General features: G+C 46.4%; 1 protein-coding gene across 1 annotated transcript in view; it reads right to left on the bottom strand.

Moving 5' to 3' along the window:
- LOC140203629 (serine/threonine-protein phosphatase 2A 65 kDa regulatory subunit A beta isoform-like) overlaps positions 1-25,649 on the bottom strand; it is a 116,685-nt gene that overhangs the window by 21,670 nt on the left and 69,366 nt on the right. Inside the window, 2 exon segments of the mRNA XM_072269677.1 lie at positions 12,011-12,102; positions 15,240-15,382. Coding sequence (XP_072125778.1) covers positions 12,011-12,102; positions 15,240-15,382 — 235 coding nt within the window.

The following is a 25,649-nucleotide window of genomic DNA, read 5'->3' as shown; positions in this document are numbered from 1 at the left end:
ATTGTATTGCCCCTTGCAGAACAGGATGGTGCAGGGTCAGAAGCACTGGGTGCTTACTAAATGGGATAGGTGGACCACCACAGAATGAATGTATCATGACTGCATTTAGTATGCTGGGCACTGACCTACATGATTCACTGCCAATGGTCACGTCAACTGGATCTTGAGGAAATGATATGACCTTCTAAAATATACCAGTGTTGCCTGCAAATTATGTGCATGCAGTAATTGTGCCCTGTACCCTAGTTCAGCTTGCAACTCCAGTGAAATTACTGCACATTCTCAGTAAATTTGAACAGTCTTAATATCTCTTACACAAGAGGACAACTAACTGTGAGTTATTAAAAACAGCTCCAATCTGAGAGAAGCCAAATGCTAAAGATTTGTCACCACATTAAAAGGCAATGCTGTTCTTTCCCTGTTGTTGTAATTGTAGCTGGTGATTTATTTCAGTGAGGACTTTGTGTAAGGCAACCTGCACCTCAACTAGGTATCTTACTGAAGTTCAGAGAGGAGAATGTTCCATAAAGATTCTGGGCGTAAACAAACTTCTGCAATGAGCCTTTCTCCACTTCCTCTCATGTCAGGATGAGTGGCTGTCCCAGCTCTGCTTGGCCCCTGTTATTAGTCACAGAATTGTACAACATAGGGACCTCGTACATTTGACCCATTGTGTCCGTTCTATCAAAGAGCTCATTTACACTAATCTGATTTCCTGTTATAATAATCAATTAACCTAGTAACTTGCACATCTTTTGAGTGTGCCTCAGTAGCAGCACAGCAAGTTCCTAATGGGAATGGATGCATCTGGTGGGATCTCAGAACGAATGTGTAGACTCCACAGACAACACTAGAGATCAGGAAGGAAGCTAATGTTTGTACCAGACCTCCAAGGTAATCAGTTTCTCTCTCTTTGATCCAATACCATTCCCTACTACCATAACACACATCAAAGTTGCTGGTGAATGCAGCAGGCCAGGCAGCATCTCTAGGAAGAGGTACAGTCGATGTTTCGGGCCAAGACCCTTCGTCAGGGTGAACTGAAAGAAGAGCTAGTAAGAGATTTGAAAGTGGGGAGATCCAGAGTGATTGGAGAAGACAGGAGGGGGAGGGATAGAGCCAAGAGCTGGACAGGTGATTGGCAAAAGGGATATGAGAGGATCAACTGTCCAGCTCTTGGCTCCATCCCTCCCCCTCCTGCCTTCTCCTATCATTTTGGATCTCCCCCTCCCCCTCTCAAATCTCTTACTAGCTCTTCTATCAGTTCATCCTGACGAAGGGCCTCGGCCCGATATGTCCAACTGATCAGTCCTACTTTTTTAAATGTGCTGTTGCCACTCACTCAATGATAGGCTTTAAGTATTTTCTCTGCAATTGTCTTCTCCCAACTTTGTTAAAGAGTGGGGTTACGTTTACTTCCTTCCAGTTGAGGGGAACCTCAAGAAGAAAGAGGTGGGATTTTGGAAAATGTATTCTTTATACCATCGTACTATGGTAATTTTGCTCATCCATTCTGCAGTCTCTTGAATAGATACAAGGACTGGAGTTTTCTTGGTGCTGTCTGGATCCAGATACTAGCCTCATTTGTAATTTCAATCTGTTCGCCTTACTCACCAGTTCTACAGTACTTACTGTTAAGGGCATGATGACCTCCTGGAGCAAAGTCTCCAGTGAGACCATAACCAGGTCTATTAATACTGTCTCATATGACAGGAAATTAGCTGCTTTGCAGCAATTTTAAAGTGCAAAGTTGCAAAAGTACAGCCCAAAGACAGTAAATTGCTACAAATTTCAAAATAACTAGTGCTTAAAATGCATGATGATGCATTGTTCGTGAACCTTCATTATAAAATCAGAATCAAGTTTATTATCACTGGCATATGTTGTGAAATTTGTTGTTTGTGGCTGCAATACAGAAAACAAAATAACTAAGTTACAATAAGTCTTTGATGATTGTCTTGGAGGAGGAGATGTTATTTTTGATCTCCCGATCAGGAAGTTGATGATCTAGTTGCAGAGGGAGGTACAGGAGCTCAGGTTTTGAAGCTTGTTGATCAGTAATGAAGGAATGATGATGTTGAACACTGAGTTATAATCAATAAACAGTAGGCTGACGTAGGCATTGTTGTTGACCAGCTGGTGCAAGGGTGAGTGCAGTGCCAATGAGATTCATTCCCTATAGAACTGCTTGGTTGGGTGGCCCAGGTTTTCAGTGCCAATGAGAATCATTCCCTATAGAACTGGTTGGTTGAGTGGCACAGGTTTTCAGTGCCAATGAGATTCATTCCCTATAGAACTGGTTGGTTGGGTGGCACAGGTTTTCAGTGCCAATCAGATACATTCCCTGTAGAACTGGTTGGCTGAGTGGCACAGGTTTTCAGTGCCAATGAGATTCTTTCCCTATAGAACCGGTTGGTTGGGTGGCATGGGTTTTCAGTGCCAATGAGATTCATTCCCTATAGAACTGTTTGGTTGGGTGGCACAGGTTTTCAGTGCCAATGAGATTCATTCCCTGTAGAACTGGTTGATTGGGTGGCACAGGTTTTCAGTACCTTGCCAGGTGCACCATTGGGCCTGAAGCTTTGTAAGAGTTCACCCTCTGGAAAGCTGTTCAGATGTCAGCCTCTGAAACAGATATAAGATGCTGCAGGGAATTACACATGTATAATTTTATTCTGCCTTTCAAAGTGTACATAAAAGGCATTCATCTTAATTCAGCCATTTATGATGTTAGGTTTCACCTTGTAGGAAGTAATAGCATGCAAACTCTGCCAAAGCTAAGGTGCATCTGATTCTGTCTCTAGCTTCCCTTGGAACTGTTTTTTCATACTTAAGATAGCTTTCCATAGGTCATAGAGTCATAGAAAAGTACAACACAGGAACAGGCCCCAGGCTGATCTATTTCATAGAAAGCCATTTAAGCTGCCTACTCCCAGCAACCTGCACTGGGTCCATAGCCCTCCACAGCACTGCCATCCAGGTACCCATCCCAACTACTCTTAAATGTTGAAATTGGGCTCACACGCACAGACATCCCGCCTCTCCCGGAAGTTGCAGGAGTCACCCGCACATTGACAGCGGCTCCCTGATGGCTGCAAATTATGTACGATATCCTGGAAATGGATTTTTTTCACACACACACAGACACACACACACACACACACAGATGGGAGGGGGGGAGAGAGGGGGAGGGGAGAGGGTGGAGGGAGGAGGCGGGAGGGGAGAGGGGGCGCAGGGAGAGAGGATAGATGGATGGCAGAGTGTTCCACAAAAAGCAAAAAGAAAATATAAAACGTACTTCACCCCAGACTACACTAAAGAGTACCCCTGCCTAACAGGGGTCAAAATAATGACTGTGTTGCTCGCTGCACTGCTTGTAACAGTGACCTTTCTATTGCCCATGGTGGGTTAAGACTGTAAAAGACATGTTGAGGTGAGCTTAACAGGTGTCATTCATTCATTATCATAACTAACGTTATTTAAACTAGCCGGCTAGCTGCTAAGGAGCTACTCTATTGCAGCTATCCCACCTCTCCCGGAAGTTCCAGGAGTGTCTCGCAAATTGATGGTGCTACCTCCCTGAAATGAGTTTTTGCAGGGTGGGTTGTCTGCGTGCACCACTTGCATTTGCAGCTCATTCCACACTCTCATGACCCTCTGAGTTTCCCTTCATGTTCCCCTTTAAGCTTTTCACCTTTCACCCTTAACCCATGACCTCTAGTTGTAGTCCCACCCAACCTCAGTGGAAAAAGTCTGCTTGCATTTCCCCATCTATAGTCCTGTGACCCGACTGGTGGTGTAGTGGCATCAGAGTCGGACTTGGGGACGAAAGGTCCCCAGTTCGAATCCAGCCGGCTCCCCTGCACACTGCTCCATGCTGGGTCACATACTTCTCCCTATTTAGTGTGTTTCGACTTCTCTCCAACAGCACTCCCTGCAAGAAAACACACCAATGAAGACCAGGATTCAGTGAGAACAACCTGATTACCCCACTGCTCTTAACTTGAGTGACCTTGAAACTGGAATCTTTCTTGATGGAACAGCACAGGTCACACTAACACAGGAGCTCGGCAGGTCAAGCACCATCTCTGGAGAAGAATAAACAGACCCCTCATCAGGACAGACTGGAAAGGAAGGGGACAGAAGCTGGAATAAAGTGGTGCGGGGACAGGAAGGAGTACAAGCTGGAAGGTGATAGGCGAGACCAGGTGAGGGGGAAGGGGGAGGGGGGTGTGAGAGGCTGGGAGGTGATAGGTGGAAGAAGTAAAGGGCTGGAGAACAGGGAATCTGATAGAGATCATGGAAGAAAGGGAAGGAGGAGGGGGGAACCAGAGGAAGTGAAGAGAAGGGTAAGAGAGGAGCCAGCATGAGGGCTGGAAACAGAGAGGAGGGAGTGGGGAAAGATTACTGGAAATTGGAGAACTCGGTGTTTGTGCCATTAGGCTGGAGGCCACCCAGATCGAATATGAGATGTTGCTCCACCAATCTGAGTGTGGCCTCTTCAAGCAGTAGAGGAGACAACCAACACGCCAAAATGGGAATAGGAAGTTGAATTGAAATGGACAGCCATTGGGAGACCCTGCCTTTTGTAGCAGATAGAGTGAAGGTGCTCAAATATTTGATACCCCAATCTACGCCGAATCTCACCAATGTAGAGGAGGCTGCACCAAGTTACAGCAGGTGACCCAGGCAGACCTGCTGGTAAACTATCGCCTCACACAGAAGGACTGTTTAAGGGTCTGAATAGTGGTGAGGGAGGTGGTCTAGGGGCAGTTCACAGGGATAAGTGGAGGAGGGAGATCAGTGGGGAGGGTTGAGTGGACAAGCAGAAAGTGAGAGTCGGGGGTGGGGGGAGGGAGAAGATGTGTTTAGTGGTAGGATCCCGCTGTAAATGGCAGAAGTTTTGGAGAGTAATGTGCTGGATACAGAGGCTTGTGGGCTGGTTGGTAAGGACAAAGGGAACCCAGTGTGCTGCAATGACAGTGTTTTCTCAAATGTTGCAAAGATGGACCAGTAGTAGTCATGGGATCGACTGCAAAGGCCCATGAATACAGCAGTAAATGCAAGAAACTTCAAACAAAAGACCGGAGATATTGGAGAAGCCATGGAATTTGTTTTCACAGTTCACAGTTGCAGCAGAAAGACTGGACAGGTGCATGATGGAAACAAGTCTAAAGACAGATAGGAGCTGATTGGGTAAATATGATCAGTACTATTTTCTTGTATGGGGTGGGGGGCAAAACATTGAGACAGATTAGTTGAGCCAGTTGGACTGTTTTGGAATTCAACTCCCATATAATACTATGGTACCAAAGACATTTCCACATCAACAAGTGCTATTAAGAACAATCTGTGCACTCAGCAGAGAGACAGGTGAATAGTTGCCACAAAGAAACAGCCGATCGAAGCCAGATGCAAGACGTCATCTGACTGACTTGGCCTCCACTTGTCCCTTCTCCACCCGCCCCACCGTTAAGGCTGATTTATGCTTCTGCGTCGGCTCTAACCTGTAGCCGATGCCGTAGCCTACGCAAGTGGTCTATGCCCTTGTGAGCATTTATACTTCTGCACTGGTGTGTCCGCGTCGCTCTGCAATTCACCGCCAAAACGCTAGTTGGCGATGGGGTTTCTATGCCACTGTGTTGAGTTTCTTCGTGTACTTCAAGCAGTGGCGACTGAAACTGAGCGCATCATGTTGCAGTTGGAGCTAATAAATGTTGAACAAGAGTTACTTTTATTGAAGTTACTGCAACATAGAAAGGAGGGAAGACGTGGGAGGAGATGGTGTGTACGAGCATTGAATGGATTGAGGCAGAAGGAGGGTGAATTTTCTGTGCTTGTCCGGCCACTGAGAGACAAGAAGCAACCAGAAATGCACAGGAGGAAATGCGATGCTACCAAGCCAACCAATCAGTTGTTGCTGTCTGCGTCACCGCAACGCGTGGTTACATTTTTGGGGAGGTGTATGTCAGGCTACAGCGTAGGGTACGCGGCTACGCCGTACCTATGGCATTAATTCAATGCAGAAGTATAAATTGCCCTTAACTCCTTTCCTTTGGCCTAAGGAACATTTAAGTGACACCCACCTGACATGGGAACACAAAAGAGGAAACTGACCAAAATAATTAATAAAAAGCAGGTAAAGATAGTAATATGCCTGAAGTCATTTTCAGATACGTTTTATAAAAACACAATTGGTGTTTATAATGTAAAGAAACAATCTTTCACAAAGGTAAGGTCAAATTTGGAGTATTGTGTACAGTCCTGTTTACCTACTGAAAGAAAGGATATCAGTAAGATTGAAAGAGCGCACAGAAAATTTACAAGGACGTTGCCAGGACTTGAGGAACTGAGCTATAGGGAAAGGTTGGATAGGTTAGGACTTTATTCCCTGGTGTGTAGGGGAATGAGGGGAGATTTTATAGAGGTATCTAAAATTATGAGGGATGTAGATAGGATAAATGCAAGCAGGCCTTTCCCATGCTGGCAGGGTGAGACGAGAATTAGAGGTCATAGGTTAAAGGTGAAAGGTGAAATACTTAAGAGTGAACCTTAAATCAGAGGGTGGTGCAAATGTGGAATCAGCTGCCAAAGGAAGTGGTGGATAAGGGTTTGATTTCAACATTTGAGAGAAATTTGGATAAGTACATGGATAGGAGGGGTACAGAGGGCGAGGTTCAGGTGCAGGCAGCTGGGACTAAGCGGAATAATAGTTTGGGATGGACTGCACAGGACAAAGGACCTGATTCTGTGCTGTAGTGGCCTATGAGCCTAAAGGTGAATTATGACGGAACTGGAACTGACAGCTACACAGCAAAAGGTCCTGAGACTCTGGTAGCAGCAGCATCGTCAAATACAATTTGAGACCAGGCCATGAAAGGAGATTTTAGAACAAGTGACCAGAGTTTGGTCGATGGGAAGTTTCATAGGAGCATCACAGAGGTGGGGAGAGAGGCAGAAAGGTTTTGGGAAGGGATTCCAGAGCTTGAGACACAGACAGCTGAAGGCACAGTCATCAATAGCAGAGTGCTTAAAGTCATGGTTGAACAAGATGCTGGAATTGGAGGTGCAGAGACTGGGGGTGGGGTGAATTGTAGGAGTGGGAGAGGATGCAGAAACAGGAGACGGGATTGAAAGCACGAGACTTAAGATTGAAATGTTGTTTAACCAGGTGTTTGGGTTGTTTGGTGAGGACAGAAGAGATGGATGAAAGGTCTTGGTGCATGTTAGAACAAGGCAGCAGTGTTTTGGGCGATTAAAAATTGTTACTCACTAAACAGGAGATTGGGCAGGTGGTTTGACATTTTTTGGAAGGAGGTGCAGAGATAACAATGCAAGGTGCGAGTCTCAGAGTGTGGGAACATCTAGAGAATTAGAATCCAGTGGAAGACATCTGCTGTATACCGGACACTCAAGTGTGTCAGGGAAGTGAAGTATGTGCAGTGAAAATTACGACTGAGAAGGTGTTCAGGAAACTTAATGGCCTGAGGGTGGATAAATCTCCTGGACCTGATGGAATGCACCCTTGGGTTCTGAAGGAAGTAGCTGGAGAGATTGCGGAGGTATTAGCAATGATCTTTCAAGAATCGATAGATTCTGGCATTGTACTGGATGACTGGAAAGTTGCAAATGTCACTCTGCTATTTAAGAAGGGTCGGAGCAGCAGAAAGGAAGCTACAGACCTGCTAGCCTGACATCAGTGGTTCGGAAATTGTTGGAATCGATTGTTAGGGATGAAATTACGGAGCACCTGGAGGCACATGAGAAGATAGGCCAGAGCCAGCATGGCTTCCTGAAAGGAAAATCCTGCCTGACAAATCTACTGCAAATTTTTGAGGAGATTGCAAGCAGGGTAGACAAAGGAGATGCAGTAGACTTGGTGTATTTGGATTTTCAAAAGGCCTTTAACAAAGTGCCCACGAGCGGCTGCTCAGCAAAATAAGCACCCATGGAATTACAGGGATGTTACTAGCATGGGTGGAGCATTGGCTGAACGGCATAAAACAGAGTGGGAATAAAGGGATCCTATTCTGGCTGCCGCTTACCAGTGGAGTTCCACGGGTCGGTGTTGGGACTGCTGCTTTTTACAATGTACATCAATAATTTGGACTATGGGATTAATGGATTTGTGGTTAATTTTGCCGATGATACCAAGATAGGTGAAGGAAATAGAGAGCCTGCAGAGAGACTTGGATAGTTCAGGGGAATGGGCAAAGAAGTGGCAAGTGAAATACAATGTTGGAAAGTGTATGGCCATGCACTTGGGTGGAAGAAATAAACAGGCAGACTATTATTTAGATGGGGAGATAATTCAAAATGCAGAGATACAAAGGGACTTGGGGGTCCTTGTGCAGGATAGCCTAAAGGTTAACCTCCAGGTTGAGTTGGTGGTGAACGCGACGAATGCAATGTTGGTATTCATTTCTGGAGGTATAGAATGAAAGAGCAGGGATGTGATGTTGGGGCTCTATAAGGCATTCGTGTGACCACACTTGGAGTATTGTGTGCAGCTTTGGGCTCATTATTTTAGAAAGAATATACTGACATTGGAGAGGGTTCAGCGAAGAGTCACGAGAATGAGTCCAGGAATGAAAGGGTTACTGTATGAGGAACGTCTGGCAGCTCTTGGGCTGTATTCCCTGCAGTTCAGGAGAATGAGGGGAGGGGGATCTCATAGAAACATTCCAAATGTTAAAAGGCCTGAACAGATTAGATATGATAAAGTTATTTCCCATGGTCAGGGAGTCTAGGACAAGAGGGCACGACTTCAAGATTGAAGGACATCCATTTAGAAGAGAGATGCGGAGAAATTTCTTTAGTCAGATGGCGGTAAATTTGTGGAATTTGTTGCCACAAGTGGCTGTGGAGGCCAAATCATTGGGTGTATTTAAGGCAGAGATAGATAGGTTCTTGATTAGCCAGGGCATCATGAGGAGGCAAGGGGAATGGGGATGACTGGAAGAATTGGATGGCGGAGCAGACTCGATGGGCTGATGGGCCTACTTCTGCTCCTCCATCTTATGGTCTTATGATTAAGGGGCGGTTTCTTTGGTGAGGGACACTAAGGTTGGGCTTGGGGCTTTTGTTAGGAAGAGATGAAGAGAGAAGACGCCAGAGAGAAGAGGTGAAGGGCCCGTTCCCCTGCTCTACTTGTCTCTCCACGTTGACTAAATCTTCAGTGACTAACTCTGATTTGTGTGCAAGACCTTGGTCTAAAACCCAGTGAACAGCACAGAAAGCTACCTCAAAAAGAAATGTAACAGAAGGAAAAAATTAAAAGGAAACGAAACACATGGCATGCTTTTTACGAGTTCCTGCTCCGCAAAAGTCGCAAGGCGGTAAATCCTGCACCTCTCTGGTGTGCAACACGAAGCAGCGTTTACCTTAATCCACTTTATTAATTAAAGCAGTCAAAAGAATGATGTAATATACAAATTAGGAGAAAGACGTCCACTGGTAACAGGTTAAACGTGCCTAACACAATCTCTAAAATCATTCAAAAAGCTAACAGAGATTAAATTACGTGATTTGCAATATTGAAATGGCATCCCAAATGTGACTAGACCACTGGAGTGATACAATATTGTGTAATTCTGGTTGGGAAGAGAAGCTTAGCTATTGAAAAATCAACTTTAACTAATATGTACAGAAGCAATGGCTGCCGAACCAAACCATCAGGTAATCACAGCATCCACTGGCACTGCTGTTCAAGTCACTGGAATAATGAGGTCGGCATTCAAAGTCATTTCAATAACTGTCTAACGGGCACTCTTTCTTTTAATGTTAAAAACGATTAAAAGGGAAATTAAGGTAGATCAAAACTTATAGCACATCATTCAGCAACGTGGGGACAATGAGTGCAGACACATGAGGCCCCATTAAATGTGGGCCCCACCTTAGGAACCATCAATGTGGAACCCACCCCTTCACCAGGCCCCATCAAATGCGAAACCCTCTCCTACATCAGGGTCAGGACCCATTAATGTGGACCACTTCCCCAAGCCAAGGCCCATCCAATGTGGGCCCCTCACTGGGCCCCTCCTCTGCCACCCCATCCGAGAACAGTTTCAGATTGGACAACATCTTCAGTTTTAATTCGAGCATTTGCCACTGGATGCTGGGAATACAAGCAAAGGTGTTTTGGGAAAGGAGGAGGAGGCATACTGGATACAAGTGACTGTCGACAGAGCAGCAAAGCTAATAACCTCACATCCTTGTTAACAGTTAAACCCATCGGATACACAATGCCACTAGGTACACTACAGTCAATGAAAATAAATAGGGGAAGTAGACAGCTTGATATCTCAAGCTAAATTGAGACAGCAGAAAGACTGCAGAACTAGAATCTACAAGGCAGCTAAAATCCAGTGACACTACGTACGAGACATTTACATTTCCAGGGGTAATTCTTTAAAGAGTGTTGTGTATGTGGCCTGGCTACACAACAATGCTATTAATAAAAATGCTGGAGACAGGAGTGAAGTTTCATGGTTCTTTACTAGTAGAAAATGATGCAGAACACACACATACGTATCAATATGCGCCTAATAGCGCATGCAACGATGTGTTACTACAACATAAAGTAGTCCCCATATCATACAGTAGGCTGACCCGGCTGATGCTGTAGTGGCGTCACCCCGAGTTTGAATCCAGCCGGCTCCCCTGCACGCTTTCCATCCATTCTGGGTTATGAGCTGGTGATCTCTTTGGAAACTCACCCGGCAGAAGGCAATAGCAAACCACTGCTGTCACTTGCCTCGTACGCGGTTCCCCACTATGTCAGAGAGGCGTGGAGGGAAATCGTCCGGCAACTGGAGAAACTCCGGATGTGACGTAACTTTCCTTTTTCCTATACGGTACAAAGAGAGAGTGAAGAAGGTTTTCAAAGATGTCAGCGGCAGATCTCGTTGCAAGTCTGGACAGCCGTTTCTTCACTCCTTTCTATGATAAGGCAAGCACTAGATAAGAAGGAAAACATGCAGATTAGATATTAAAAGGAGACAAAATGGGAACGTTTCTGAAGATAATCAGAACACGCATCTATCTGTAAGCTATGACGACAACTTGTGGGAATTCTAGCGATGGAGTATGTCATTTCTAAAATATTGCAAGTGAATTCATACATTGCCAACTCTTAATTCCTGTTGCTTCAAGACCTATTCGGGGAGATGGGACTCGTCAGCTCATCTAGGAGAAGGAAAATTCGGATCTCAAACCTCTGCTGCCTTGCGGCTGTACCCACTCACAGGGAAGGCTTCGGGAGTAAACCCGGAGCTGGAGTCCCTAAGGCAGTCCTACGCTGAATGACAACTCCTGTGGTGCTCCTGGTACCAAACTCAATCTGCCGTTCCTTTGGGTGCATGCAGACGGGGAGCTTGCTACATGGGGCAACAGCTTGCTCTCCATATCGTACTGCTACCTCCCTGAAATGAGTTTTTGCAGGGTGGGATGTCTGGCACTAGATTTTAACACCCGTTCCTAAACCCTAAAAATCACCTAATATAAACACAGAACTCTTTACTGAGGATTGTACTCAAAACTCTGGATTGGTTCTTAAAATATTCAGCTTCCAGAAACAGGGAGGCAAGTAAGAGACAGAACTGAGAACTTCATGCTTGGCTCTATAACAAGGTTTATAATTCTGAACAATTAGTAAATCCCTTTAACTGGAAACAGTTCCAAATATCACAGCATTGTTCCAGCAGCTCGAATAACCCTCTTGCTGGTTCAGAGTTTTGAATCCATAATTTGTGTTTTATCCCCTTTAATGAACGTGCTGAGGACTGCATGTTTTTCCCCGACCCTCACTCGTTACACGTGCAGATTACAAAACACACATCTTTAGCTTAAAGAGCCTTTTCTACCATCAGTGCCCCCACAGCAGGAACCCATCTTGTCTTGTGCTCATCTTCAGAGACCCAGTGACAGACTCTGGGACAATGCAGGCCACAACTGCTCGAAGGGAGAATGCTTATGCTCGTACCGAGCTGGGTCCAAAGCCACAACTTACCAGTCATGGCTTCCTGCGCAAAGTACTTTACGTCCATATCTTGGTCCTGACCCAATTTCTCCAATATTGGTTTGAACTCGTTCTGTAAAGTGCTGTGATTTAAAAGCAAGTTTTAGTACCTGTGACCTTCAAAACAAGACAGCAGCACATTCACTTAAATCTAAAGCGATACTGGATATTACCCAGATTAAAATCTCCTCTTTCTGCCTCTCACGCAGGCTCCCACTTCCACAACTGATCGTTTACTGGCCAGATACGGGTTAGAGCTCAACTAGCAGAGTACGGTCACAAACTGCAGCTGAGCTCATTTGGGTTAGTGGATGCAAAAGGAGAATAATTCGGATGCCGCATTTTTATGCCGTTGAAGAGAGGGGGCACTGAATGCATAAACTTCCTTTTAATGCAATCCGTCTGTTATTGCTTTCCACACAAATTCCAATCAAATCACAAACGCACAATTTCACAAAAATCGTTCACCGGACGGGTTGGCGGGGTGGAGATACGTTGCTACCAAAGGAGGTGCAGGGTGCTCCTTCCCTCCACAGACCTGCAGGTCACCCTTGGGCAAGGTGCAACACCTGCTTAAGCCCCCCAACCTGATCAGGCGTCACGCAATGCCGTGGGAGCAGATGGTGGACAGTCATGTGTGCAGCCGGTGCAGATCACAAGTCCTGGTTGTGCGACCACTGATGCCGGGCAGACAATCTCTGAAGAGCACTGATAATGGCTGGGGGGGTGGGGGGGTGGGGGGGGGGGGTCACCTCGTCTTGTAAAAACACACACGGCCCAGAAGGCGTCAATGGCACAAACCAGTTCTGCAGGATAATTTGCCAAGAACAACCGTGGCCATGGAGAGACCACGATCGCCCACGTCACATGCTGATGAAGATGGTGGTGGCGTTAACTGAAATCTCACTGTGCGGTTTTCACTTCTAACCAGGATTTATCCATCAGTGGTTGAAGGAGAGAGGGAAAATGTATTAAAGAAGATTGGAGGAGCAAACTTTTCATGCAGGAGTTGGTAGCTGAGCTGCCAAAGGAGCTGGTGGTGGTGCAGGCCGGAACAAAAACCTGGACAGTCACTTGATAAACCTCTGGTTAGGTCACATTTGGAGTACTGAATTCAGCTCTGGTCTCCCCTCTAAAGGGCGTGGAAACCTTGAAGAAGGTACAGAAGATGTTTACAGGACGTTGCCCGTGATAAACCGCTGGTTAGGTCACATTTGGAGTACTGAATTCAGCTCTGGTCTCCCCTTTAAAGGGTGTGGAGACTTTGAAGAAGGTACAGAAGATGTTTACAGGACGTTGCCAGTGATAAACCTCTGGTTAGGTCACATTTGGAGTACTGAATTCAGCTCTGGCCAGCTCTTTAAAGGGTGTGGAGACTTTGGAGAAGGTATAGAAGATGTTTACAGGACGTTGCCAGTGATAAACCTCTGGTTAGGTCACATTTGGAGTACTGAATTCAGCTCTGGCCAGCTCTTTAAAGGGTGTGGAGACTTTGGAGAAGGTATAGAAGATGTTTACAGGACGTTGCCTGTGATAAATCTCTGCTTACGTCACATTTGGAGTACTGAATTCAGCTCTGGCCTCCCCTTTAAAGGGTGTGGATACTTTGGAGAAGGTACAGAAGATGTTTACAGGACGTTGCCTGTGATAAATCTCTGGTTAGGTCACATTTGGAGTACTGAATTCAGCTCTGGCCTCCCCTTTAAAGGATCTGAAAAAGGTACAGAAGACATGCTGACTGGTACTGCAGATGTTACCGGAGAGGTTGCTTTCTCCAGGGTGATGGAGTCTGAGGGAGGGACGAGTTGACAGAAGTTTACAAAATTCTGAGGCAAAGGCAGACGGCTCACAGTTGAGATGTAAAACCCAGAAGAGAACAGCTCAAAGATGTGCTGAGGATTTGAGTACCTGGAACACACCGACGGGTCTGGTGGAAGTGGATGCAGGTATGAAACAAGAACAAGTGTTTACGATCCCATGAAGGGTCACGGTCTGAAACAGCGACTGGTTATTCATTTCCATGGACGCTGTCTGATCTGCTGAGTTCCTCCAGCGTTTTGTGTGAGCATTGACGTATTTAAGACACTGTTAGACAGGCAAATGAACGTGCGGAGAATGGAGGATATCGGCCACGTGCGGGCAAAAGGACACGGTTCAATTAGGCGCTGCTTTATTTATAAAGTCTGCAGGTGTTGGAAACCCAGAGCAACACACGCAAAATGCTGGAGGACCTCAGCAGGTCAGGTAGCACCTATGGAAATGAATAAACAGGTGACGTTTCGGGCTCAGACCCTTCGTCCGGACTGAAAAGGAAGAATTAGTTTGGTACAACATTGTGGGCCAACGGGCCTGTTCTACAGGTTCAGTGAGCAAGACAGAGGGATGTGGAGTTAGTGTGGCTGAGTGGGTTTACAATAGCAAGGAGTGATTGTCAGTATAGATGCAATGGACAAGAGGTCATGCTTCTATACAGTTCAACTGACTATATCCAGAACCCAAAGGAATATTGCGCATTGCTTGGGAAAGCTGTAGTAAAATGAGGCCCTTGGAATACAAAGGCAGTGGAGAGACCTTAAACAGGTAATTTGGAGGGTAGAAACGGGCTACTAAATGTTCTTGGTGAGGATGTCCTTTCTTTAAAAAAAAGGGGAGAAGGCAGGCGAGTGGGGTTGAGGGGAATAATAAATCAGCCATGATAGAATGGCCGTGCAGTATCGATGGGCCGAACGGCCTGGTTCTGCTCCTGTGTCTTATGGCCTTAACCTCTGGATAGAGAAGAAGATCGTTTAAGGGTACCAAAGGATCAAGGTCAAGCAGGAAAGTGAGGCAAACACCACAGGGGAGGGGGAGGCCCGAGGGTTAAGTTTATGCCTCTCCCCCATGCAGTACATGGAATGAGCTGCCAGAGGAACTGGTTGAGGCAGGCACATTAACAACTTCAATAAGCACAGGTACGCGGGCAGGAAAGGTTTAGAGCAAGGGTGCACAACTATTTTGGTGCCATGGATCATTACGCTAGGGGTCCATGAACCCCAGGTTGCGAACCTGGGACGATGGGACCGGCGGAGACGGTGGTCTTGGCCGGATTGGACCTGTGGGTACAAAAGACGGTGCGACTCCATCACTAAATGCCACCACAGTGGCGTCTCAATTTCCATTCCAAACTGGAGGTGAAACATTCTCCACAGGCCGGGTTATAAGCCCCAACTCAAATACTTACCTGGCATCTAAAACCGGTCCTATTTTCTGCAATGTTTTAGCCACGTTGAAGCGAATGTTTGCCACCTGATCGCCTGCCATCTGGAGAACCGTCGGCAGCATGTGCTTTGCTGTGATTTCTTGGCCACAGGCTTCAGACAACACCTAAAAAAAAACAGCAGAAAATGCAAACATTCATTCACAGCCCCGAACTTCACGAAGCAAGACTGAAGAAAAGATCATCGATCTGATTTGTGCGACGCTCAGAATGTATTTTGCCCCATGATAAAAAGGCATAGTCCACACTGGCACCAATGATCACCCGCAAGGAGAGAGATGAGGTCCTGCAACGGAGATTTACAGATCAATAGACAAGTTGTAAAGAAAAAGTGCTGGTATATTGTAATCGCTGGACTACCCCTTCTGCCATGTACGAGCGAGTTTAGAAACAGGAAGGCAGGACGGCTGAAATATACAAAGTGTGGGTGCAGAGCAGACAGCATCACTGGGATCTCTTCCATGACAAGGTGACCCGAGCCAAGAGGGAACCAGGATTATAAGACGCAAGAGTGGAATTCGGCTATCGAGTCATATATGATGGCAGAATATAGCATGAGTGGTCAGACTCCTGGCACTGTGGAGGATCAGAGGAATCTTGTGGTCAGGGTCCATAGGACACTCAAAGCTGCTATGCGGTTGACTCTGCGGTTAAGGAGGCATACGGTGCATTGGCCTTCATCAATCGTGGGATTGAGTTTAAGAGCCGAGAGGTAATGTTACAGCTATATAGGACCCTGGTCAGACCCCACCTGGAGTACTGTGCTCAGGTCTGGTCGCCTCACTACAGGAATGACTTGGAAGCCATAGAAAGGGTGCAGAAGAGATTTACAAGGATGTTGCCTGGATTGTGGAGCATGCTTTATAAGAATAGGTTGAGTGAACTCGGCCTTTTCTCTTTGCAGCGACGGAGGATGAGAGGTGACCTGATAGAGGTGAACAAGATAATGAGAGGCATTGATTGTGTGGATAGTCAGAGGCTTTTTCCCAGGGCTGAAATGGCTAGAACGAGAGGGCATAGTTTTAAGGTGCTTGGGAGTGGGTACAGAGGAGATGTCAGTGGTTAATGAGGTGGAGGATAAATGCGTGGCTGAGGGATTGGAGCAGGAGGCAGGGATTCAGATTTCTGCATCATTGGGACCTCTCTTGGGCCAGGTGTGCCCTGTACAAAAAGGACGGGTTGCACTTCAATCAGAGGGGGACCAATATCCTGGCAGGGAGGTTTGCTAAGGCTGCTAGGGAGAGTTTAAACTAGAATGGTTGGGGGCTGGGAACCGAACTGAAGAGACTAGGGAAGAGGGGGTTGGCTCACAAACAGAGAAAGCTTGTAGACAGTGCGAGAGGGAGGATAGGCAGGTGATAGAGAAAGGATGCTCTCAGACCGAATGTTTGAGATACGTCTATTTTAACGCAAGGAGTGTTGTGAACAAAGCGGATGAGCTTAGAGCGTGGATCAGTACTTGGAGATATGATGTGGTGGCCATTAGAGACTAGGATGGCTCAGGGACAGGAATGGTTACTTCAACTGCTGGGTTTTAGATGTTTCAACAAGGACAGGGAGGGAGGCAAAAGAGGTGGGGGCGTGGCACTGTTGATCAGAGATAGTGTCACAGCTGCAGGAAAGGTGGACGCCATGGAGGGATTGTCTACGGAGTCTCTGTGGGTGGAGGTTAGGAACAGAAAGGGGTCAATAACTTTACTGGGTGTTTTTCATAGGCCGCCCAATAGTAACAGGGATATCGAGGAGCAGATAGGGAAACAGATCCTGGAAAGGTGTAATAATAACAGAGTTGTCATGATGGGAGGCTTTAATTTCCCAAATATCGATTGGTGGATCCCAAGAGCAAGGGGTTTAAGATGGGGTGGAATTTGTTAGGTGTGTTCAGGAAGGTTTCTTGACACAATATGTAGATAAGCCTATAAGAGAAGACGCTGTACTTGATCTGGTATTCGGAAATGAACCTGGTCAGGTGTCAGGTCTCTCAGTGGGAGAGCATTTTGGAGATAGTGATCATAATTCTATCTCCTTTACCACAGCACAAGGCTAATAGGAAGGAGCTTAAGAAGGAAATTAGGAGAGCCAGAAGAGGCCATGAGAAGGCCTTGGCAGGCAGGGTTAAGGAAAACCCCAAGGCATTCTACAAGTATGTGAAGGGCAAGAGGATAAGACGTGAAAGAACAGGACCTATCAAGTGTGACAGTGGGAAAGTATGTATGAAACCAGAGGAAATAGCAGAGGTACTTAATGAATACTTCCGTATTCACTATAGAAAAGGATCTTAGTGATTGTTGTGATGACTTGCAGCAGATTGAAAAGCTTGAGCATGTAGATATTAAGAAAGAGGATGTGCTGGAGCTTTTGGAAAGCATCAAGTTGGATAAATCGCTAGGACTGGATGAGATGTACCCCAGGCTACCGTGGGAGGCGAGGGAGGAGATTGTTGAGCCTCTGGTGATGATCTTTGAATCATCAATGGGGATGGGAGAGGTTCTAGAGGATTGGAGGGTTGCCGATATTGTTCCTTTATTCAAGAAAGGGAGTAGAGATAGCCCTGGAAGTTATAGACCAAAGAGTCCTACCTCAGTAAGTTGATGGAGAAGATCCTGAGAGGCAGGATTTATGAACATTTGGAGAGGTATAACATGATTAGGAATAGTCAGTATGGCTTTGTCAAGGGCAGGTCGTGCTTTACAAGCCTGATTTAATTTTTTGAGGATGTGACTAAACACAATGATGAAGGAAGAGCAGTAGACGTAGTGTATATGGATTTCAGCAAGGCATTTAATAAGGTACCCCATGCAAGGCTTATTCAGAAAGTAAGGAGGCATGGAATCCAAGGGGACATTGTTTTGTGGATCAGAACTGGCTTGCCACAGAAGGCAAAGAGTGGTTGTAGGCAGGTCATATTCTGCATGGAGGTCGGCCTCAGTTATCTGTTCTGGGACCCTTACTCTTCGTGATTTTTATAAATGACCTGGATGAGGAAGTGGAAGTGGAGGGATGGCTTAGTAAGTTTGCTGAGACACAAAGGTTGGAGGTGTTGTGGGTAGTGTAGAGGGCTGTCAGAGGTTAGAGCGGGACATTGATAGGATGCAAAACTGGACTGAGAAGTGGCAGACGGAATTCAACCCAGATAAGTGTGAAGTGGTTCATTTTGGTAGGTCAAATATGATGGCAGAATATAGTATTAATGGTAAAACTCTTGGCAGTGTGGAAGATTAGAGGGATCTTGGGGTCCGAGTCCATAGGACGCTCAAAGCTGCTGCGCAGGTTGACTCTGTGGTTAAGAAGGCATACGCTGTATTGGCCTTCATCAATCATGGAACTGAATTTAGAAGCCGAGAGGTAATGTTGCAGCTATATAGGACCCTGGTCAGACCCCACTTGTAGTACTGTGGTCGCCTCACTACAAGAAGAATGTGGAAGCCATAGACAGGGTGCAGAGGAGATTTACAAGGATGTTGCTTGGATTGGGGAGCATGACTTATGAGAATGGGTTGAGTGAACTCGGCCTTTTCTCCTTGGAACGATGGAGGATGAGAGGTTACCTGATACAGGTGTGTAAGATGATGAGAGGCATTGATCATGTGGATAGTCAGAGCCTTTTTCCCAGGTCTGAAATGGTTGCCACAAGAGGACACAGGTTTAAGGTGCTGGGGAGTAGGTACAGAGGAAATGTCAGGGGTAAGTTTTTTACTCAGAGAGTGGTGAGTGTGTGGAATGGGCTACCGGCATCGGTGGTGGAGCCAGATATGATAGAGTCTTTTAAGAGACTTTTGGATAGGTACATGGAGCTTAGCAAAATAGGTGGCTACAGGTAAGCCGAGTAATTTCTAAGGTAGGGACATGTTCGGCACAACCTTGCGGGCTGAAGGGCCTGTATTGTGCTGTGGTTTTCTATGTTTCAATGCAAGTTTTTTTTATGCAGAGAGTGGTGAGTGTGTGGGATGGGCTGCCAGAGGCGGCGGTGGAGGCGGAAACGATCGGGTCTTTGAAGAGACACCTGAATGGATACATGGAGCTTAGAAAAATAGAGGGCTATAGGTAAGCGGAGTAATTTCTAAGGTAAGGACATGTTCAGCACAGCTTTGTGGGCCGAAGGGCCTATATTGTGCTGTAGGCTTTCTTTGTTTCTATGAGTCTCCTCTGCCATTCCATCATGGCTGATTTATTTTTCCTCCCAACCCCATTCTTCTGCCTCCTCCCATATATTTTCATGCCCTTAACAAATCAAGAATCTATCACCCTCCACTTTAGATATACTCAATGACTTGGCCTCCAAAGCCGTCTGTGACAATGAATTCCACCGATTCAGTACCCTCTGGCTAAAGAAATTCCTCTTCACTTCTGCTGTAAAGGGACGTCCTTCTATTCTGAGGCTGTGCCCTCTGGCCCCAGACTCTTGCGCTATTGGAAACCGCCTCTGTGCGTCCCTTTTATCCATACCTTTGCTCGAGCACTTTGGGAGGGTTTAAGCTGGTGAGGCAGCAGGGCTGGGACACAGGATACTAGTGTAGCAGGTGTTAACTCAGAATTCTATGTCAAACTCACTGAACAGGCACGTCCGGTAAGCAGAGAAGGCAGAAATAAGTGGGAAAGCACGAGAGGGCTGGGAGGTTTAACCACATGTTTCCGAACATAGAAATTCACAGCACATTACAAGCCCTTCGGCCCACAATGTTGTGCCGACCAGGTAACCTACTCTAGAAACTGCTTAGAATTTCCCTAGCGCAGCAGTCCCCAACCACCGTGCTGCGGACCAGTACCAAGCCACAAAGCATGTGCTACCGGGCCGCGAGGAAACGACATGATTTGGCGATAGGAGTCGCTGCACCTTTCCTCATTCCCTCTCACCCACTGTTCAGCTTGAACACACGCGAGGTCATTACTCGCACGTCATCCATGTCAGCATGGGAATAAGATCAGCTCCTCGAGCTTGCAAATGACGGCGGGCTGAAAAGTATGTTTGACATAACATCTCTGGCGACATTCTGGATCAAAGTCAAGGCTAAATATCCTGAGATAGCCATGAAAACACTGAAAACGGTGCTTCCATTTCCAACATATCTCTGCAATGAATGCAACAAAAACTAAATTGCGGAAAAGACTGGACATAAGGAACCCCCTTCGAGTATCGCTGACTCCCATCAGCCCGTGATAGGACCGTCTTGTTGCAGGGAAACAAGCCCAGGGCTCCCACTGAATCAGCGATATTGGTGTGTTGCAATGATTTTATATGCTCATGCGGGGAAAATACGTGCTGTGTGTTTAATATCCAAATGTTACTTAAAATGTTATGATGCTATTGATTTATAAGTGACTTGTAGAACCATACAACAATTACAGCACGGAAACAGGCCATCTCGGCCCTTCTAGTCCGTGCCGAACTCCACTCTCACCTAGTCCCACCGACCTGCACTCAGCCCATAACCCTCCATTCCTTTCCTGTCCATATACCTATCCAGTTTTTCTTTAAATATTTTCTTTTTCTTCCTTCTTGTCATAGGAAGCATGGAGAATATCTAGAGGGGACACAGGGGAGACTTGCCAGGAGGCTGCCTGCATTAGAGAGCGTGTCTTATGAGGAAAAGTTGAGTGAGTTGGGGCTTTTTCTGTTTGGAGTGAAGGAGGATGAGAAGTGTGGATAGAGTGGACAGCCAGAGACTTTTTCCCAAGGCAGAAATGGCCAATACCAGACGCATAATTTTGAGATGATTGGAGGAAGGTACACAGGTAAGATTTTTGTTTCACACACACAGAGTGGGTGGGTGTGTGGAATGCCCCGCCAGGCGTGATGGTAGAGGCAGATGCATTAGGGGCATTTGACAAATTCTTAGATAGGCACACAGATGATAGAAAAATGGAGGGCTATGTAGGAGGGAATAGTTAGATTGATCTCAGAGTAGGTTAAAAGATCAGCACAGCACTTTAACACAGTGCTTTAACGTTCTATGTTCCAGGTACAATTGCTCTGCCTAGTTTGCCAACTAACCAATTCACCATCATTAGCACTAACGCTGCAAGACAAAGCTCACATTTTTATGTCATCTTCTAAACTTCTAGCCACATCCAAATCATTTACAGGAGAGTTCCAGCACAGATTCCTGTGGTACGCCACGGGGTAATCACAAAAGCTGATCAGCAAATCAACTTTGAACCCAATTTGTGAAGTTACTTCGGATCCCTCGGTCTCTTGCTCATTTGGGGATTTTGTCAAAATATTTACCGAAGTCCCTGTAGACAACACCAACTGCATGAGTACACCCGTAACTCCAAGAAACTCAAACTGGCCGACAGAATCACCACTTGCACGCTGACCATTTCTGATGAAGCTCTGCCCAAGTGCAGCTGAATCCCGTCCCTCGAGACTTTTTACAACACCCTTTCTACCACTGATGTTAGATTCACAGCTCTGTAGTTACCAGTTGCTGCCTTCATTGAAGAACGGCACCGTACTGCTGGGATCCAGTTACCTGGCACCTGTTCTGTGACAATTTAGGATTTTAAACAACCAGGATCCTTGAACACACACAAAATGCTGGAGGAACTCTGCAGGCCAGGCAGCATCGGTGGAAAAGAGTACAGTCGACATTTCCAGCCGAGACCTTTCGGCAGGAGTGGAGAAAAAAGATGAGTAGATTTAAAAGTTGTTGGGGGGGGGGGTGGAAGGTGAGTGGAGAAAGAAATACAAGGTGCTGGGTGAAACCAGGAGGGGGGAGGGATGAAGTAAAGAGCTGAGCAGATATCACAGAGTGAGAGAAGGTTTCACTGACTCCCGTCGAAGGGAAGCAGAGATCACGGAGGGGGAGCAATGAGAGAGGGTTTCACTAAACTCTCAAAGAGACCTTGGGAGCTCAGCCCTTCCTTCCCATAACAGCCAAGGATACATTTCATCGGGCCTTGGAAACATATCCATATCCAATCCCACTAAAGACTCCTAATAACTCGGTTTCTTGCCCTGCTCGAGTTTTCCAGCCACATCCTTCTCTCACTCTGTTTCTCACGAAGTTTTCCTGGATTCCCCCCTCCTTTGGGCCATTCCCTTTGAAATCGTTCGTGCTGATATCAGAGAAGTTGAGGTTCTGTACTGCTATAACCTGATAACTCGCACAACTGTGTTTTGCCTTTCTCCTTCGTATCCAGGACATCTTTGAGGAGCGATGCCTCAAAAAGGCGGCATCCATGGTGAAGGACCCCTGCCTCCCAGGACATGCCCTCTTCTCACTGCTACCCTCAGGAAGGAGGCACAGAAGTCTGAAGGCACACACTCAGCGATTCCAGAACAGTCTCTTCCCCTCTGCCATTTCTGAATGGACACTGAACCCATGCTCTACTTCACTACTTTTTATTTCTGTTTCCGCACTATTATTTTATATATTTACTGTAATTCACAGTTTTCTCTATTATTATGTGTTGCACTGTGCTGCTGCCACAAAGACAGCAAATTTCACGACATTATGCCGGTGACGTTAAACCTGATTCTGATATCCTTGCTTCTGTACCTCATGCTGAATACTGGGAGAGCTGTCACATGTGACCACTCCTAGGGACTACCTGTACTCTGTTACTTGAAGCTCTTTTTGCATATTCCTCCAAGGAATGTGTGGGCATCACAGGTTGAAGTGGTATTTAATTCCTTTGTGGTGGGCTGCAGTCCTTGAGGTGTGGGTGCACCCACAATGCAGTTAGGGTGGGTGATCCAGGATTCTGACCCAGTCAGTGTCAATGCCCTGGTTCAGATTTTTACTGCTATGCTGTAGGCATTTCATTTTAGCAGTTCTGTAAGAGCAATCTGTTCTGCTTTCAGCCTGTTTGGGTCTGAGCTCAGGAATGAGGTGTCATCCAATCAGGATGGTAGAATTGGGAGAAGGTGCTAGAGATTACTGGGCAGAGAGGTCTTTGTTTGGCCGGAGCTGGGAGAAGACAGGAGGAGAGATGGTGGACGATGAGGGTGCTTTCTGCAGATGAATGGCTTCAAGGAGGAAGGACCAATAATCCCGTGGGAAAGCCTCTTTGTTCAAGATGGATTTCCAGTGACCTTCGGAAGGTGTTGTGTGCTTTCACGCAGGCCGAGGGAGGGTCCAGTGCGCGATTTACAGAGAAGTTCAAGATTTGAACTCCACTGTGCACTTGTGACTTTTTAAGTAGAATGGGCCCTTCTTGTTTTTTCTCTCTTTCTTTCCTTTAATAATTGTTTGCTTAAGTTAACATTCTTAAATATACTCCTGAATAATTCTATGCAGTGAACAATCTGCTATTTTTTGCTGACAGGCGATTGCCAGGGGCAGTAAATCACACAGCATTCACACAAACCGGGGTTTGGGTAGGCGAGACATCCCAACCTCACGGATTTTGCGGGACCAAAGTCACATACACCTTAGATGTACGAAGCCTGAAGTTTCTCCCCGCGGAGTCTGGTGGCTGTTTGCGAGGGGCTAAAAGGCTGCATTTCCAGAGACGCCCAGTGAAAAGGGGGTTTCAGAAGTAATGGCAATATATTTCCAAGTCCGGTTGGTGTGCAGCTTGCAGGTAATATTCCAATGTTTTGCTGTTCTTGGCTGTTTACATCAAGTTCAAGTTTAATTGTCATTCATGAATACCCATGAATACATCCAAACGAAACAGTGTTCTTTCAGGGTCAAGGTACAAAACACAGTACCAACAGTCATACACAGCACGTGGCACATATAGCAGTAAAATATAGTCACACAACAAATATAGTCCAAGTCCCTGAGTCCATGAATGTTGCAGCAGTCTGTAGTCGAACACATACATCCTGCCTTCTGCCAAGCAAACACTTTGGGGGAGAGGGACAGCACCAACGTTAGCTTAAACGCTGCGCTACACCACCTCCAGTGCCAGCTCTTGATGCCTCTCTCCTGGGTGGCTGCAAACAGGCGGCCCCATGGCTTGAGGCCACATCCGCTCACCCTGCAGGGGTGTCAGTCACCGCTGCTGCCAGCCCCTGTAGTCCGCAATAAATCAGAAGACCAGACTTGCAGCATTACACATTAACAATGCTCAACAGGGTTTTGCAATCACAAGAAAAGAGACTAAGACAATTGCTCGCTGCCAGTCTGCACGCCAACCACATTGCTGACTCTCTGACACAGGGAGCAGAACGATCTGCCCCAAGTCCAGCTTCTTCAGTTTCTACGCCGTTGGGGTAGGCCGCAGCACTCTTTAAGTGCTTAACTTCCAGCAGGGTCTTGAGATTGTAAAGAAATAAACAAAAGATAGTAACACGTTTGGCTGGCCCCGTAGAACCCGCCGCGCCCCAGCACATTGCCATCTTACCGGAAGTTCACCAGTAGAGGCTTGTGGATTAGTAAGGTGTGTCCCAGAATGTCCTCCTCCTCGATATTTCAGTAATAAATCAATATTACGGTGCCACGCCCACCACACCATTCACTGAGTGAATCGTTCAGCCATTCAACCCTCTCTCTGACAGTAACAATATCACCCTCCTGTGAGCTCATTTGCTTTACTAGTAATGTTGCTTACACCAAAATAAATATAATCTTGCATTTCTTATCAGACTGAGGTTTGCTCTCCTTACTGGGCTTGCTTTGTTTCCCTTTGATATTTAACTCCACTGCCACCTCAACTGTAAATGTGGCCTGTGGCCCATCCCTATGAGTTTGAATCCCAGCGAGCACTCCCGCAGGCTGTTAGCCCTGTTTTGGTCCAGCCCGCGCAGGCATATCTTTCTGAGGTGTTCCTGCTGATCCAGAGGTCTAAATTTCAAAGTACATTGCTACCAAAGTATGAACTCCATATACAAGCAGGAGATTTGTCTTCTTGCAGGCAGCCATAAAACAAAGAAACACAAGAGAATCCATGGAAAAAGAAAGAATCCTACACAGCAAAGACCGTCAGACACGCAATGTGCCCAAAAAGAACAAATCGGGTAAACAAGAATCAAAAAATAGTAAACCAGTAAGAAACAGAACATGAACCGCAGGGTCGCCGAAATTAGGCCCACAGGCAGGGAGCCAGTTCAGATCAGTAGATGGCTGCAGGCCACAGCAAGGGAGTCAGTTCTGTGCTGAGAGAAGTGAAACCAGTCCAGGGGCCCAATGGTTGCAGTCCACAGCCAAGGAGCCAGTTCAGCATTTTATCTGAGCCAGGGTCCCAATGGTCGCAGGGCACAGCCAGCAAGTCAATTCAGTGCGGAGACAAGTGCTGACAGTGACAGTCGGTTCACTGCTGAGGTGTGTAAAGCCTCACAGAGAAGTTAGTCTTTCCCCCTGCGACTCTTTAAACTTTTTAACCTGGCTCGTTGTTGAAATCGACTGAACACCACTTCATTTTCCCCTCTCAGGCCACTCTCATCCAACCTGAAGTCCACTCCCAGCAATGGCCGCGGCCGCT

Source organism: Mobula birostris, chromosome 10, assembly GCF_030028105.1.
Source record: "Mobula birostris isolate sMobBir1 chromosome 10, sMobBir1.hap1, whole genome shotgun sequence".
Taxonomy (NCBI): domain Eukaryota; kingdom Metazoa; phylum Chordata; class Chondrichthyes; order Myliobatiformes; family Myliobatidae; genus Mobula; species Mobula birostris.
Note: the sequence above shows the minus strand (reverse complement) of the source record. Positions and strands in the feature narration are given on the sequence as shown.